The sequence below is a fragment of the Falco rusticolus genome, chromosome 1, assembly GCF_015220075.1.
Source record: "Falco rusticolus isolate bFalRus1 chromosome 1, bFalRus1.pri, whole genome shotgun sequence".
NCBI classification, from domain to species: Eukaryota; Metazoa; Chordata; class Aves; order Falconiformes; family Falconidae; genus Falco; species Falco rusticolus.
In genome coordinates, this window is record NC_051187.1 from 31,931,984 (window position 1) to 31,948,671 (window position 16,688).

Here is a 16,688-nt window from a genome sequence, read left to right on the forward strand (position 1 = left end):
CCAGCGATGCCAGCGATGCCCGGCTCTGCCTGGCCCAGGGAGGCAGGAGCCATGCTCCGTAGCGGGGCACCAGCTGTTCCAGCCTCTGTGCCGTGCTCTCCCAAATGGTTTGAAGTGTTGCACAGCACGGCAGCCCATCACCGCGGCTGCTGTAACTCCATGGCAGCCTGCCCTCTCCCTCCTACCCTTCTCCCTGTCTCGCTCCTCCCTGCACCTCCCCCTTCTGCTCCTTTCCCTTCTGTCCCTCCCATTCCCTGCCCTCTCCCCTCATCCCTCTTCCCCTGCCCCTCTCCCTGCCCTCGCCCCCCACACTGCCCTCTCCCCCTGCCCCTTTCTCCCTGCCCCTCTCCATGCCTTCTCCCCTCTCCCCAAATTTCTTCCTGCCCTCACCCCTCTCCCTGCCTTCTCCCGTCGACGCCTTCTCCTCTCCCCTCTCCCTGCCTTCTCATTTCCCCTCTCCCTGCCCTCCCTCTCCCCCTGCCCCATCACATCTCCCTGCCCTGCCCTCTCTCCCCCTGCCCCCTCCCCTCTCCCTGCTCCCCCATCACCCCCTGCCCCCTCCCTCTCCCTGCCCTTCCCTCTTTCGCCCTGCCCCCTCCCTTCTCCCTGCCCTCCCATCTCCCTCTGCCCTCCCATCTCCCCTTTGCCCCCTCCCCTCTCCCTGCCCTCCCATCTCCGCCTGCCCCCTCCCCTCTCCCTGACCCGCCAGCGCCCAGGGACCAGGCAGCGCCCGCACCGCGCCCGCTACAATGGCGCCACCTGGCGGCGGCCGCCGCGCTGCAGCGCGTCCCAGCGGGCCGGGGCGGGGGCGCACGGGGGGCACTGCGGGGGCTGGGGCGGCACCCGAGCGGGACACTAAGGGACAGGGGGGCGCAGGGGGGCACAGGAGCGCAGGCTGAGCCGCCTCGGGGGGCACAGCGCCCCTCCGCCTCCCCTCGGTGCCCACCGCAGCTCCCGCAGCGCGTGCACTGAGCTGTGCCTGGCCTCAGCCCTCGGTGCCCCCGGGTGCCTGGGTCCCCCCACCGGCCACGCTTCTGCCGCGGCTACTTATTTTCAGGCACATGCCCCCTACAATTAGCACATGCGCTTTAATTAATTTGCCTTTTTGACTGCTTTGCCCACATTATCTCGACTGCGGTGCGTCTGGGCGTGCGCATGGCAGATAACGCTGCTATTTCTGGCTCGGGAGGCCAGCACAGCTGCATCGTCCTGGGGCCACATCCCGCGCCCAGCACGGGGCACATCCCTGGGACAGGCCACAGCCCAGGGATGGGGGTATTCTCCATCCTCGTCCCCGTGACCTGCCTTGTCCCCGGCCCAGCCAGCCCCTGGTTTTGTGGGTGGCAGCTCTTCCCCAGACCCCTGAGCTGGGCAGATCCTCCTGGTTATTGCCGCCGTCCGAGTGAAAATGGAGCTGAATCAGGCAAAGATGCTAAATTAAGTCTGTTTGGAACAAGCTGTTAAACATGCAAACCTTCTGAACACGAAGGAGAGATGGATAAAACCCTCCCAGAGCTCCCGAAGATGCTGCCAGCAGAAGGGGGATGCAGGGAGGGAGTGCAAGGAAAGGGAAGGATGCCCCCAAGCCCCCCTGCAATGGCAGCTGAGGTGCAGGGACGTGGCTGAGGGCACAGAAGCCGTCTGTGGCAGAGGAGATGGCCTCCGGCCACCAGCCAGCACTGGGACACATGGGCCAACCCCTGCGGCGAATGAAGAGATGGGACGCAGCTTGATGCAAGCAAATGTCAATTTATTGTACAGAAGCACGCGTTTTTATACACTTTCAGAAGCTGCGCGTTTTAAACTAATTGGTTCTTGAAGCTAAGCATTGCATACTAGGCAATCCCTGGTTGGTGGTTAACTACCAGCAATTAACAGCAAGGTGTTACCTTTCCTTGGCGCCATCCTTGGCGCCATCCGTCTCCCACTTCCCTGTGCTCTGTAAACATGCCCCATCATGTTAATTGTTGTCTAGACAAGCTCGAGCACATTCCCCTCAGCTAACTGATTGCCACGCATGGTCCTAGTTTCCAGACTGCTCCTGCAAACCCCACAAGCCCCCTTGGCGTGAACTCCAGGGACAGGGTGGCCACCGGCACCAGCTTTAAAACATCATGGATCAGAACCGGGATGGCTTCGTCAACAAGGCAGATCTGAGAGACACGTTTGCTGCACTCGGTGAGCCCCCTTTTAGGACCTTCCCCAGGAGCTTCAACAACGTTAGACTTACTAAGTGAGAAACCAGCTGTGAGCCCCCCTTTAGCCAAGCCCCGGCAGTTAACTGGATCTCCTGTTTTGCTGGAAACTGCCTGATCCAAACCCAGTTCTGTTAGGGAGTGAGATCCCACGCCGGGTGACTCGGAGCAGCTCCTGCAGCAGCGGGTGGTTTATCCCGTAGGTACCAGAGAGAGCCAGCTCCTGGGTCACACAGCCAAATGCTCCCTGCCTGGCTGTGCCCGTCCCACAGCATCCCTGGGTGTACGGGCGTTACAGGGATTGACGGGGTTTGTAGGAAGCTCTGAAGTTGCAACCTTGGCTCTCCCGTCGTGGAGGTCAGCACGAAGCAGCGATGGGGCTGGGGAGTCCCAAAGACACCCCAAGCTCAGGGAAGAGGACGCAGGCATTCAGTCCTGTTCGTTTCTGGCACTGGGGGCCAGGGGGAACCACAGTGCTGGTGGGTTTGACCCAAAACAGCTTCTGAGGAGGGCTGAAGGAGGCTGATCCATGGGGCCGTGCAGGAGGGAAGCGGCACAGCTCAGTCCTTTGCAGCCTTCTTTGCTGTGATCCTGCAGCCCGAGAAACCAGAGCTGGACATGTCCAGCCCACCCACCCTCAGCCAGCACGTTGATTCTCCCATCATCGCTTCTGCTACTGCCATTCCTTATCAAAGGTGGCTCCCCAGGGCTGTGCCGCTTCCCTCGGCTGGGGGCAAAATCCTCCAGGGGAAGGCTCCTGTGCTGTGTCTTCTAGCCCCCAGTATGTAGAGCGGAGCGCAGAGGTCTGCATGAATTTGCAGCAGGACGTGGACACACAAGTCGCCCAACGCTGCTCTCCCCTAGGACGCCTGAATGTGAAAAACGAGGAGATCGATGAGATGATCAAGGAGGCACCCGGCCCCATCAACTTCACTGTGTTCCTCACCATGTTTGGAGAGAAACTGAAAGGTGAGGGGGCACCCGGGAAGCTGGCGGGGTTGGTGGGCACCCACACCATCACTAATATCCCGTCCCACGTGGGGAGGCCACCCAGCTCCCAGGATCTCCATCACCATTCCAGGCGAGACCCATCAGAGACTCCTTGGAGGCCTCAGATGGGAGCTGCTCAAGGAAAGGCAGGTGGCACCGACTGCCATGCTGCGGTGTGCAGAGCTTGGGGAGTGGGTCAGAGCAAAGATGCCTCCCACGCCACGGCCAAGAGGTGACACCTAGGGACAACCCGGGGATACCTGTGAAATGATCTCCCTCACCCACCCCTCCCACACCCTTTAGTGCCACCTTCTCCCAGTTGCAACACAGGGACCCCCCCCAGAGAGAGAGGCTTTGTTGGGACCATAACCAGCAAGAACCCCTCTCCCCAAGAGCTCCAGTCTTTGTCCTCCAAATCGTGGCCTTGGGCACTACCCCCGCCTCCCCATCCCAAGGCACCACAGCTAGGACAAACTCAGCGCCATGTACCCTGAGCAGCTGTCCCCAGGCAGGTCCCTGCACCCCAAAACTCGTGCCAACCTGCCATACCAACAGTCCCAAAGGCAGGGCTGGGGCTGCCCATGCAGAGAGCTGGATCTCATCCCATGTCTCCCCAGCCGCTTGCGGGGGAGGAGCAGGTCCCCATGCCTCAGTTTCCACAGCCGTTTAAAAAAACCAACAGGCTGTGCTGCTGCTGTCCCTCCAGAAAAAAGGGGCCAGGAGATCTTGCAGTGCCTCTGAGCCTGCTGACAGCAACGGTGCCACCAAGTGCCACCCTGGCAAGGGCCCTACCTACAGCATGGGTTTGACCCAAGGGGCCCATCCAGCTGCACCCTGTATCACTTACACAAGCCAAGGCACGCAGCCCCCCGGCAGATCTGCAGAAGGCTACGAGGCCCCACGAGTCTGTGCCTGGAGCTCTATAAATACACCCAAAAGATTAGATAGCTGCCGGACGCCAGGGCGGTGGTGACACCGCCTGCTCTGTGGGCACACCATGGCCCTATGTCTGCTCCTCTACATGCCACCACCCACGGTCGAGGTCCCAGCTGCAGGGTCAGCATTCCTGTGGGCCCCCCACTTCCCAGCCTGGCCCTCACCTTCTCCCCAAAGGCTGGGAGAAGCAGGAGGCTGCAGCTGGCTTCCTCCACCGCCACCTCCAACGGCTGTGGCCATGTCACCCGCAGGTGCTGACCCGGAGGAGACAATCCTGAATGCATTCAAGGTGTTCGATCCAGAGGGGAAAGGCCTGAAATCTGCCTAGTGAGTAAGGGGTGCCTCGACGGGGGGCAGGGGGGTGTCCTCACCGAGGCCTCCCTGGTGCTCACCGTGCTCTTGTTTGCAGCATCAAAGAAATGCTGATGACGCAGGGCGAGAGGTTTTCCCAGGAAGAGGTACGAGCTCCTTCCCACCCTCCGCCAGCCTCCTGTGCCCTCCACCCCGACAGACCCCCAGCCACAAAGCCCTTCTGCGCTGCCTTTTCAACCCGTTTGTTTCCCGGCAGGTCGATCAGATGTTCGCAGCCTTCCCTCCGGACATTTCTGGCAACCTGGACTATAAAAACCTTGTCCACATCATTACGCACGGTGAAGAGGACTAGCCCACGCTCGGCACTGGGGCTGGCAGGATCACCTCTGTCTGGGGTGCACGGGGGGCGGGGGGACCCTTTACCTCTCCCCTTGGGGAATGCGTCAATGGCATCCACATTAAACTGCCCTTGGCAAGAGGAAACCCAGCCGCTGGTGTGAGCGGTGCTTGGGCTGGCGTGGTGTGTCTGCGCAGTGTGGCTGTGCCCGGCGGGAGCCCCCGCGCCCTCCCAGAACCCCCTGCCCCAGGAATGTCCCTGGGGACAGAGACTCTTCAGGCAGCCCGGTAGAGGGGACAAACTGAGGATTCCTGCCTGCTTCTCTCCCTTCCGTGCAGGGAAGCACACGGGAGCCACGGGCTGAGTCACAAGAGCTGTGATAATCCCTTCCTCATGAGCTGGAGTGCGTGGCCAGCTCCTTCCCAGGGACTCGGCAAACCCAGAGATCCCTGGAGGGCAGAAGCACGAGACAGCGCTGGAGGCTGCAGCAGGGCTGTGTTTTGTAGACCTGGTGTTGCTTACTCAGCTCTGGGGTGAAGGGGAACAGAGGAGGTGCTGAAGGTGAGCAAAGGGCATCTGTGGCCCAGGTTGCAGGGTGCGGCCAGTTCAAGGCGATGAGCAAAATCCCCAGCCAGCACATCGCTCCTGAGGTTGCTCTTTGCCGTTATCCCGGAGACTCTGATGAGCTAACAAGCCAGCCATCCAGTTCCAGGCTAATTCACAGCCAGACGGACAGGCTCTGAGGATGCATTTACTTGGAAATGATTTTCATGGCAGAAAGCAGAATGTGGCACTAGGTAAGAAAAATCACAACCGAGGGCAGAGCGATGCTGGGAAGGCACTGAAGCCTGAGGCTCCCGGCGGGGCTGGGGGAAGCTCCCAGGGATTTTCATCCCATTCCTGCATGATCAACAGCTCCGTGGGATAATAACCCCCACCTCTCCAGGGATGAAGCTGTCACTGTCTCGGTGGCCCTGACTGTCTCATACTGCAGATCCCTCCTCTCTGGTTCGCTTCTCTTCACCCTCAGCAGAAATAGGGCCAAAGCTCCAGTTTCTAGTGTGTCTGCGCAGTGCGGCTGTGCCCGGCGGGAGCCCCCGCGCCCTCCCAGACCCCCCTGCCCCAGCCTCCCGGCCCCTGCACATCACCCTCGCGTGCCCTCTCCTCCCCTTGCCTCCTCGGTTCCCAGCGTGGCCCAGCTCCCAGACCCAAACAGGCTGTTTCACGCAGGGCTGGTGGCTAGCAGCCACCTGGTCCCACCAGCCCAGGACCAGCGCTGAGCTCAGCTTTCCTTCAGGCAGCAGAGAGCTGCCGGCTTCTCCCAGCTTAGCAGGCAAAGCCCCGCGAGCCCGCTCTGCATCCCCCCGTGGCCTCACCAAGCCCCTCGGGCAGGCATGGTGCAGGACCGGGACTGTGGTCACCATGTCCCCGGTGCACCACTCCCGCGATGCCCAGCTGCGGGAAGCGCGTGGCGTTGAGCAACGGCAACGGCCCCCCCGCCGGAGAGCAGCTGTTCCCACCCCCGGCCATGGCTGCTGTCAGCAGTGGGCCAAGCCGTGCCGAAATATCAGCCGGCAAGCTTTTGAAGCCCGCAGAAGGTGTTGGGAGATGGAAGGATGTCCAGGGCGCAGAAGCAGAGGGGCAGCTGAGGAGCGGAACTGTTTATTTCATCCCTCCGTGCCGGGCTCTCACTCCTTGAGGCTCTTGCTCCCCTTCTTGGCGGCAGCGGCAGCGTGGCCCAGCTCCTTCTCGCAGCTCTGGAGGACCAGCTGGTGCAGCTGCCCGTGGCCCAGCGGCACCTCCCCTGCCCAAGAAAAGGACACCCGTGTCTGCCGGCACAGGCCTTATAGATGTGGTGGGGTGGGACAGGCCGGTGGGGATTGGCTGGGGAGGAGAGGTGGCAGCGGGGGATTGGCCAGGCGGCCATGAGGGGGTTGTGGATTGGCTGTCTGCCTGGCCGTAGCCCCTCCCTCCCACCTCACTCACAGGCGGCGATGTCGGCGGGGGTGCTGTCCAGGGCGGGGGGCGGCGGGCAGAGCCGGGCCCGATCCATCACCCACGGGAGGCTGGTGGTGCCCAGGAGCGGGCTGGCGAAGGGCTGGGCCGGCTGCGAGCCCTCAGCCCGCGTGTAGCGCAGGACGCTCTCCATCAGCAGGAGCTCGTTGGTCTCCTTCTCCACGAGACCTGGGTGGGAGGGAATGCTGTCCCACAGGGCCCCTCCACCGGGCCCTGCCCAAACGCCGCCCCGGCGGTCTGCTGGGCACAGGACCCATGGATTCCCCCCAGGCAGTGCCGTCAGGCTCCCCAGGGGCGAGGGGTCAAGGCTGGGTCCCACACCCAGAGCCAACATGGGGGCCTGGGGGGTCCACCGGGGTGGTTCTACGTCCCGGTTGGCTCCTCAATTTCCTGGGGATTTGGCATCGCAAATTCCCATTAGGGACACCCGTGCATGACGGGGTGGGGGCAGGAAACCAGCTCAATCTAAACACGGGGCAAGCAGGGGGTGGACAGACAAGGTCTGGGCCATGTGGCAAGCGAAGGCGGGCAGCCCTGACCCACCTAAAATCCGCGTCAGATTCCCATCCGTGATCTGCCCATTTTCTCCAAGCTGCTCCGTTGTCTTCGTAGCATCGCCACCGATTACTTCCAAAAGGGCCTCCACGCCACATTTGATCTGGCCCAGGACTCTGCTGCTCTCTTTGCATCTCTCTTCGCACCAGTTGGCTTCCCTCGTGGTTTCCGCTAGTTTTTCCTATCCGCAAAGGTTTTGCCAGGTGTCACAACAGCCCCCTGCTCGCGCCCCCCCACCCCCAAGTCCTGGCCAAGTCCAGTCCGGACACTGGAGGCGGCCCAGGAGGGGCTGTGGGATGCTCCCATCCCTGCAGGGGAAAGGCTCTGTGAAGGGGATCCCAAGCTCCCCATGCCACAGCCCAGGCCCCAGGTGCCAGAGAACCAGGGCTGGCAGAAGCCCTGCAGTCACCCTCTCATCATGCACTGGGAGACAGGGCTGCCAAAGCCAATGCAGGGCCCTTTTCTGCCCATGCCTCTCCAGCCGTTGCCCAGAGCGGTGTTGACGGGACCACACTCGCTAGGACACATGCCGGGACACACAGGCTTCTGCTGCCCTGGCAGAGGGAAATCCCGGCTGCCATACCTCCAGCTCCTGCAGGACATGGAAGTTGCCCGTCTCTGCGTCCTCCCGGTCCATCATAAGGGTCGTAATTTCGTCCTGTGTAAACACAAGCACATGGAGGGCATACTGGCTGAATGCTCACCAGATGTGCCCAAGAGAGGCTGGGGACCATCCCTCCACCCTGGGAGCAGGGACATCCCACTTGACCCCTCTGGGGACCACTGTCCCCAGGGCAGGAGGACAAGTCATGACCCCCCTTCTCACTCCAGCCAGCCCCACTCAAGGCCGAGGCAGCTCTTGGCCCTCCTGCATACTGCTGGGTACACGGTGGCAGCACTGAGACACTTTTAGCTCTGAGAACACAGCCTTCTGTCTGTGGGAGTTCTATTTTGGGCTACCGCTTTGCATTCCCCTAATCCCACCCGTGTGGCAGGCTGTGAGCTGGGCTCCGCTGTGAGCAGCGAGGCCGGACACATGGGAGAGGAAAAAAACCCACGCCAGCCCCAAAGCACCAGCTGAGAAAGGGCAGACATGAAGAGCTTGGAAGAGACCTGGACATCCTTGATCCTCTGCTTCATCTTCTCCATCTCGTTCTTCAGCTCAGTGATGTAGATGAAGGAGGCAAAGTTCTTCCCCTCCTTTTCGATCAAGTTATCCACCAGGCGGTCAAAGTTCCCGTCCTCTGCCAGCTCCAGCAGGCGCCTGTAAGCCACCTCCTGGCTCTCGAAGCTCTCCATTTGGCTCTGCTTGGCCCACTGGGCTGCCTTCAGGGCTGAGGGAGAGATGGAAAAAGAGGCCTGGCTGTGCGTGTCCCTGCAGGGCTCCCTTTGCAGAGCCTTTCCCTGCAGGTGCCCTGAGGTTTGGCGTGGGGCCTGGGGCCAGAGGGGCAGAGAGTGTCTTTATTTCACCCAAAACTAAGCAGGGAGCTCCCTGTCCTCATGGGAACGGGGCAAACACGGTGGGATCCTTCCCCAAGAGGACAAAAGGAGCCATAGGGGCAGCTCCCTGCCTCCCCACCCCTCCCTCTGCCCCAAGGGCACCCCAAGACACATGATGCTGGGTGCTTTCACTTGGTTATCACTCTTCATCCTTTCCACTTGTAGGCTGAAGGCTGGGTGAAGGAGCCTGCAGGCAGGGGACAGGTCCCGCCTTTGGGGTGCAGAGCTATGGGGAGAGGTCCCGCCTTTGGGGTGCAGAGCCATAAGCTTCTATACGCAACCCCCTTGGGCAACTCTGCCAACTCCTGGCTTGTGCTACCAGTTGCAGGTATTCTCTCTCATCTGGTACCTTTTCTCTTTTTGGCCACTTCCTCCAATTCCGAGCGATCTCTGCACTTGGTCAGCATGAAGTTTTTCAGTTTGTTCTCCTTTTCTAGGGCACGCTTCTGCTCCTGCAGCTCAACATTGCGCTGGACTGTGTCTTCTATGTGTCTTTTGTTCAAGGCTGCAATCCTTGCCAGAGCCCCCATCCTGAGCACAGAGAGCAGCAGGTTACACCACGGGAAGGTATAAGGATTTGTAGTCCTGCCCATTCCCATGCATCTCTGTGCCTGGCCGAGCAAAACCCCCGTGATGCTGTGCACGCTGGCCGGCTCCCATGCAGATGCAGCTGCGTTAGCCCGAGGCCAGCAGCAGCTAACACAGCTCTGGCTGGGGGTTTGTACTCGGACACAGCACCCAGCTGTGGCAGCCAAGCTCACTTTGCCTGGAGCTGGCTGGTCTCTGCTCCAGGTCTGCTGCACCCTCCCATGCAGGCTGAGATGGGACTCGGGGGGAAAGAGGCTGCTCCATAGGGCAGTTCACCACATCCTGAGAAACATCTGGCATAGGCGGAGTAAACCCCCCTGGAGGTACCGGTCTCCCTGCACTGACCAAGCACCAAAGCCTTAGCACCCAGCTCTAGACAACAGCGGGTGCATCCTCTCTCTGAAGTTGCAGATGGCCTCTCTTTACATCGACACCCGTCGCTGGCATTGCCCACCAGCGCCAAGTTTGCCACAGAGGGTTCACAAGGCCACGTACCGCTGCTTGTAGCCTTGTGTGCACTGCTCAGCGGCACTGTTCATCCTTCTCCTCTGCTGAGCCAGCTTCTTATGGAGCTTCAAGGAGAGCTTGCCCAAAAGAGCTTTCTGGATTTGCAGCTTTTCAATCTCTTCTCGGAGCTCTTTGTTTCTGGACAGGATGGTATGGAAATGGACGGTGACCTGGGGAGAGGCAAGCAAAAGGTTTGAAGCTGGTGCGGGACTTGGGGGCGTCAGGTTTCTGCTGAAAGACCTTGACCACAGCTGGGACAAATCTCTTCTCTGAAGTTGCTCCTGTACTATCCCCCTCCCCAAGACAGGGGAGGTAACAGCAGGCTAGGCTGATCATGGCACAGACCAGGAGCTGGTGGTGTCCAAGGCAAGGTGGCTGCAGGCAGCTCAGGTTTATCACTAAACAGGTGCAGACCTTCAGGCTTCTTGGCATGGCCCAAGTGCTGCATTTGGCTCACCAAGCTTGAAGGAGCCTTTGAGATACTCTGGGAGCAAGCAGGCCAGAGGAACGAGCCAGCTCCTCCTTTATGCAGTTTGTCTCAACCAAATGCATCTGCAGCATTACACTTGGTCCTGGCCAAAAAGGGGGTTGCACACAGGCCCCAGTGTGGCCCCACACATGGTCTCCGGAGGTCTGCAAAATGTTTGCTTACGTTGTTTAGATGCAGCTCCAGTGTCTCAATCTGCTTTTGCAGCTGTTTGCTACTGTTTGCTTGCTTCGCCTTCACTGCCGCCCGGTTTTGCCTCGCCATCTTTTTTTCCAGCTCTAGTATCTGCACGTACAGGTTAGAAAAAAGAAAGAGAGGGGAAAAAAAAGTCAGTATAATCTCCACCCCTACGTTCTGGACTCTTGGCAGGACACTTAGCCAAAGAAAATACCCTGTTGACCTGAACTACAGCAACCATGTCATTAAGGAGCTCACAGTTACAGCGGCAGCTTTAATCCCAAGGGATCCCACCCTGCACACTCAAGAAACATACGCTGTAACTAGGAATGGGTTTATTTTCGTGTGGCAAAGGAAACGCAGCTGCCTCTGGAGGGAAATTCAGCAGGTGCTGAAGGCGGCACAGCAGCACTCTGTGCCGAGCAGAAGAGGCAAGGAGGGTGGCTTTTTGGTAGGGGTAGAGTGCTGGCCAGACAGGGGTCTGCGCAGCACTCCCTGGGAATGAGTGGAGGAAAACTTTTGTCAGAAGTGGGCAGCTGCCAGAGGAAATAAATCCATGAGAAGAGCGAAGTAGTTGGAGAACAACGAAGCCGGGGGCAGGTGGGAGAGGTATGACTCAGCCAAGAGATCCCTGATTGAAAGCTAACCCTGTTGCGGAAAACTCTACAGCACATCTAGCACCTGCAAACCACCTGAGCATGTTCCCTGGCTTCCGTCATGGGTGGCTTGTCCAGAGCAGAAAGCTGCAGGGACCTGTCACTTCTGTAGCCCTGGGTTGCCCTGGGCATGCCACCCCACCACTGACCAAACCCAACCAGACTGTCCTCAGGAGAAGTGATGGGACATCCCTTAGATGTTGCTGCTCCTCTATTTCCCATGTCTCAGGCAGCACAACTGACTGTTCCAGTTTTGTCTTTTTTTTTTTTACATGAGGAAAAAAAAACCCCTCAAGGGACAAGCAGAGGGATGTTGTGTGACCCCAGGCAGGCGCGTGCCGTCAAAGAGCAGCTGCAGAGACCCGTGGGACAAGAAGGTGGTTGAGAGTCAGACCTTACGTTTCCAGCCAGTGCTGACTTGAATGGGAGCCTGGCTCTGCCCGCTTGGCATTGTCTTGTGGTTTTTGCCAGGAGGCAGCATTATATTCCAAAGCCTGAACCAAGTGCGTTTTACATAGGGTTGACTCTGTGACTCTGCACTGCTCTACCGTGCTCAGCCAGGGAACGCTCCAGATGCTCTTACCTCCTTGTCCAGCTCCGCTAACAGGGCTTTTCTGTCTTTAATCAGGGAATCACACTGATATTTGGTCTGCAAAAGGCCTTGGAGCCCCGTACAATTCCTCTCATCCCGCATCCTATTTCTTGGGGATGGGATCTGGCTCGGCGTTAATAACACCTCTTTGCGTTCTTGAGTCAGCGACGCTATTTCTTTTCTGTAAAAACACAACGACAACAAATGACCTTTAGCACATCCCACCTGCAATACCGGAGCAAGTCCTCACCCCTCCTCACTTCAGCACCGGGGTCCCCAGATCTCGGCATGGAGGAACTTTCCAAACACAAAGCTGCACTCACTCCTGAGCCTGCATTTGCTGCCTCACGTTGGCACTGTAAGATTTCCTCTTCTCCGCTGCTCTCTGAAACTCTCTCTGCAGTCTCCTGAACTCGGCTTCAGACACCTTTTTTTTCTCCATCGCGGGCACGTCCAAAACCTTCTGCTCCAGAGAGGGCTCTCCCCACTGCCACAGGGAGGGAGAGCTTGGTCACTTGAGCAAACACGACCAGCAGCGGTAGACAGCAGAGCTGGACACTGGGGAGCGGGTGGATGGCACCACCACCTCCAGCCGTTTGTCACCACCTTCAGCTCTTCGCTGCCACCCAGTATTCATGACGTCACAATATGCCTGACCACCCAAAACACTGAGTCATCCAAACCAACTCCATGAGAGCTGCCGAGCCGCCTCACAGCTTCGTGCCCAGCACAGGAGGGCTGCAGAATTAGTCCCCCCACCACCCAACACTGCCGGCCAAAGCAAGCCTGGCTCCCCACCGCCTGCCCGGCTGACCGCACCGCCACGTTTATTTCTGCAGGGGAGGTCCCCGTGGCAGACCTGCACCTGCAGAGAAGTTCACCTTGGGTTTGTGCTTCACTTTATACCTTGGAGTCCATCGTTTCTTCCAGCTAACTCTGCTGGTTGCTCTGCAGACGCCTCGGGAAGGGGATGATGGAGCCTCTGCGGGGACAGACCTGCTTCCCAAGGGGAGAAATGAAACGCTGGTTAAGGGGGTGTTTGTGTCCCCCTGCCCGTCCCTCAGCACCCGCTCGTGTGTTTGGCACATGAGGAAACCATCACAGACGGCTGCGCGATGAATAAAAGGAGAGCATCCGTAGTGATGTCATCGCAAAACACACTCCTCCTGTTGAGTTTATAAGTAGGGGAAGAACAGATGGTTTGAGCTGTTCCACCCTGTCCAGTACCTGGGTTTCCACAGAAATCCCGGCGAGGCCAAGGCCCCCCATGCCGGCGGGCAGAGCCCCCGGGGAGCGTAAGTGGGGGATATCGCCTGGATTCAGCCCCTGTCCCGCCGCAGGCAGGGAAGGCGCTGGGGCTGACCACGCAGCCCTCACCCCCACCGCTGGTCCCCCCCAGCCCTGCTGCAGCCCCCCGGGCTCCCCTCTTGCCCCCAGCGCTGCTCACCCCACCGCAGGGTGCTGCGGTTCCTCTCCAGCCAGGGGATGGGACCACGGTGGCAGTCAGATATTCCCAAAGAGCAGCCCCCTGCCTCCCACGGGAAGTGCAGGAGAGAGGAGAGCCTGGCAGGGAGCCAGCCCTCCCTGCTCCCTGCCCCAGGCTCTGTGGAACAGGCACTGGCCCCGTTGCCAGGTCCCACCGCAGCATGGATGGGGTCTCCATTGTGACTGTCACCAAGGGGGCGGCCGGGGCACCCCCACCCACCCCATGGGCAGCGCTGGGAGCCCACGCGAAACAGACCCAAGTGGTTTCCGTGTCCCACAGCCAGCCCTGAAGCATGTGCTCCAGCATCTCCCTGGCTGCATGTCCACAGCAAGCAGAAACCCACATTTTACCCGTTCTTGCTTCCCTTTGGGGTGTTTGAATCAGCCCGTAATTTGGGACTTGGAAGCCTTTTGCTCCAACTGGAAAGCAGCACCCAGGGCTTCACCATCCCCAGCAGCACTTTGGGGCCACAGAGCTGCTTTCCCTTCCTTGCCGGCCCCACAGCCGGCTCCCTGGCCTTCCTACCTGTCTTCCTTGTGGAGAGGCTGCAATCACCACATCACTGCCATTGCCCTCAGCATCCAGACACCCTCAAGATGCCTGCCGTCGGGACAGCACCAATGGTTGGCACTGCCGGCCTGGGGAATGTCCCTGGGGACAGAGACTCTTTGGCAGCCCGGTAGAGGGGACAAACTGAGGATTCCTGCCTGCTTCTCTCCCTTCCGTGCAGGGAAGCACACGGGAGCCACGGGCTGAGTCACAAGAGCTGTGATAATCCCTTCCTCATAAGCTGGAGTGCGTGGCCAGCTCCTTCCCAGGGACTCGGCAAACCCAGAGATCCCTGGAGGGCAGAAGCACGAGACAGCGCTGGAGGCTGCAGCAGGGCTGTGTTTTGTAGACCTGGTGTTGCTTACTCAGCTCTGGGGTGAAGGGGAACAGAGGAGGTGCTGAAGGTGAGCGAAGGGCATCTGTGGCCCAGGTTGCAGGGTGCGGCCAGTTCAAGGCGATGAGCAAAATCCCCAGCCAGCACATTGCTCCTGAGGTTGCTCTTTGCCGTTATCCCGGAGACTCTGATGAGCTAACAAGCCAGCCATCCAGTTCCAGGCTAATTCACAGCCAGACGGACAGGCTCTGAGGATGCATTTACTTGGAAATGATTTTCATGGCAGAAAGCAGAATGTGGCACTAGGTAAGAAAAATCACAACCGAGGGCAGAGCGATGCTGGGAAGGCACTGAAGCCTGAGGCTCCCGGCGGGGCTGGGGGAAGCTCCCAGGGATTTTCATCCCATTCCTGCATGATCAACAGCTCCGTGGGATAATAACCCCCACCTCTCCAGGGATGAAGCTGTCACTGTCTCGGTGGCCCTGACTGTCTCATACTGCAGATCCCTCCTCTCTGGTTCGCTTCTCTTCACCCTCAGCAGAAATAGGGCCAAAGCTCCAGTTCAGAATAAAGGTAGAGATGCAGGGGCGGACATTATTTTTCCAGAAACAATACCACTGGGTGACTCAAAAGCCTGCTCTCCCTTCGCTTGGACTAGTCCAGCCTCAAAATACAGTCCACGGTGCCTGTCCTTTTTGTGTTCCTTCTCTGATCCACTATAGAGCAAAGTCCACGGCGTTCTTCGGTGTCTGGAGAACCCAGCTCCATGCTGCCACCACTCCCCAGGGTGAGGAGGTGTTAACAGCCACCAAAAACAGTGCCTGCTGGCAGTCTGGAAATTGTGCCATTGGCTACTTCTCTGCCTTTTGCCCTAAGAAAGATTAGTCCAAAATCCTAGTCCGGTGCTGACCCGTGCAACTGAAGGGATGATGCTGAAGGTAGCCCCTGCAACTTCTAGGTTTTCCTTTGATTTATAAACTCTCAAGCACCTCTTTTCAACCCAAAGCACTGACAACACAAGAAAATAAGCTCTTCCACAGACCGTCTGAAAGGCCGAAACCCGACCCTCTACTCACACCTAAAAAGTCACCATATGATACGAACGATGAGCCAAAGTCCTATGGTAGCATTAATGCAAGCAGCTAATCAAAGCTAAACCCACGATATCCTCAAGTCTCCTCCCGACTTTCTGAAAAGCTGCCTCAACAGACCCTTTAAACACGCTAGGTCTCATTTCCAGAGCCCCACGACTACTCAGCCAAGCACAGAGCCCTCGTACATGTGCGGAAGCTAAGAGAAAACTCCAGGTTTTTTTTAAACAGTGCCCTACGTAAACACTCCTAAATGAAGCACCTCCTTAGAGCTGCAGGGGAGGAGGAGGGCAGGCGGCTGGTCCAAACACTGCACCGGGCGCACAGAGGGGACCGGAGGGCACAAACAGCTCGGAAACACAAGGGCTGAAGGAAAAGTTCGGACTGACAGGCACAGCCGCCCGGGGCGGCGGCGGAGGCGAGCCCCGGCGAGACAAAGCGCCTCGGCGCCCCTCCATTTTGCCCCCCCGACCTCACCGGGCAGGCAGGACGCCGTGCATCACCCGCGGCGGCGGCTGAGGCGGGACCCCGAGGCGCCGCACCGGCGGGCTCCCGGGCACCGGCTCGGCCGCCCCCCGCCCCCCTCCCACCATGGCCCCCCGCCCCGTGCCGTCCCCGACCCTCACCCTCCAGCAGCCGTTGGATGATGCTGTCGATGTTGAGCTTGTCTATATCCGCCATCGCCTCTCAGCAGCAGGGCGGACCCCTCCCCGAGGCTCCCCCTCCCTCCGCTCGCTGCTTGGCCGGCACGTCTCCCCTTGTTCTGGCTCGTTTCTCCCCTTCCTCCTCTCCTCCCCGCTCTCCTTCTTCCCTCTCGCTCTTCCCCCTCGGCTCCCCCGCTCGACCGCTGCTCTCGGCAGAGACCCAGCCCTGAACAAAATGGCCGCCGTCTCCTCAGCGAGCTCGGCCGGCGCACGGATACTGTGAGGGGGGGGCGGCTCACCGGGAACCCTTTACAGGCCGGGCGGGAAGCGCGGGGCGGGAAGCGACTCGCAGACGTGCTGCTCTCGCGGAATCCTTCCGCTCACGGGAGGTGAAATAGTGCGGCACTGCCGCCACACGGTACCGGGGCGGTCACAGGGTTCGGCCCGGCCTGGCGAAGCGCGACCGTGAGCAGGGCCAGAAGGGCGTTTGGCGTCTGCTGACGGCGGGGGGCGGCGGCTGGGGTCGGCCTTCTGTCAGTACAGCCTCCTCCGGGCACCCGCACGGAGGCCGACGGCAGCTTGGCAGGAGGCCACGGGCGTGAGGGGTGCGCTCCCTCTCTGGGGATCCACCGCTTCCCCAGCCCTAGAATAGGGCCAACAGCACCAAAATCACACCTGTGGCCGCCATCTGCCTCACGGGTGCTGCGGCCTGAGGAGCCATGGCCTGCAGGGGTG

At 59.7% G+C, this 16,688-nt stretch overlaps 2 protein-coding genes across 7 annotated transcripts; one reads left to right on the forward strand and one right to left on the reverse strand.

Annotated features, from left to right (window-relative positions):
* The first annotated feature begins 1,936 nt into the window (after window positions 1-1,936).
* LOC119142512 (myosin regulatory light chain 2A, cardiac muscle isoform-like) lies at window positions 1,937-4,833 on the forward strand. Of its 2 annotated transcripts, XM_037375555.1 has the most exons (5): window positions 1,937-2,178; window positions 3,060-3,164; window positions 4,373-4,448; window positions 4,531-4,579; window positions 4,690-4,832. In XM_037375555.1, the coding sequence occupies exons 1-5, from the start codon at window positions 2,115-2,117 to the stop codon at window positions 4,783-4,785; spliced, it is 390 nt and encodes a 129-aa protein (XP_037231452.1). In that variant the 5' UTR covers window positions 1,937-2,114; the 3' UTR covers window positions 4,786-4,832. The 2 variants fall into 2 exon arrangements, with proteins under 2 accessions (XP_037231452.1, XP_037231451.1); XM_037375554.1 differs by lacking the exons at window positions 1,937-2,178; window positions 3,060-3,164 and having other exon boundaries at window positions 3,176-4,448; window positions 4,690-4,833.
* A 1,583-nt stretch (window positions 4,834-6,416) lies between these two features.
* Window positions 6,417-16,234, reverse strand: LOC119142513 (coiled-coil domain-containing protein 63-like). 5 transcript variants are annotated; one of them, XM_037375556.1, is made up of 12 exons: window positions 15,936-16,234; window positions 12,755-12,844; window positions 12,172-12,335; window positions 11,840-12,029; window positions 10,589-10,708; window positions 9,925-10,106; window positions 9,191-9,372; window positions 8,455-8,675; window positions 7,925-7,999; window positions 7,330-7,522; window positions 6,757-6,954; window positions 6,417-6,574 (listed from the first exon to the last, which is right to left on the reverse strand). In XM_037375556.1, exons 2-12 carry the CDS (start codon window positions 12,764-12,766, stop codon window positions 6,459-6,461), a joined length of 1,653 nt encoding a protein of 550 aa, XP_037231453.1. In that variant the 5' UTR covers window positions 12,767-12,844; window positions 15,936-16,234; the 3' UTR covers window positions 6,417-6,458. The 5 variants fall into 5 exon arrangements, with proteins under 5 accessions (XP_037231453.1, XP_037231454.1, XP_037231456.1 ...); XM_037375557.1 differs by lacking the exon at window positions 15,936-16,234 and adding an exon at window positions 13,860-13,986; XM_037375559.1 differs by lacking the exons at window positions 12,755-12,844; window positions 15,936-16,234 and adding an exon at window positions 12,714-12,734.
* Between the last annotated feature and the right edge of the window lie 454 nt (window positions 16,235-16,688).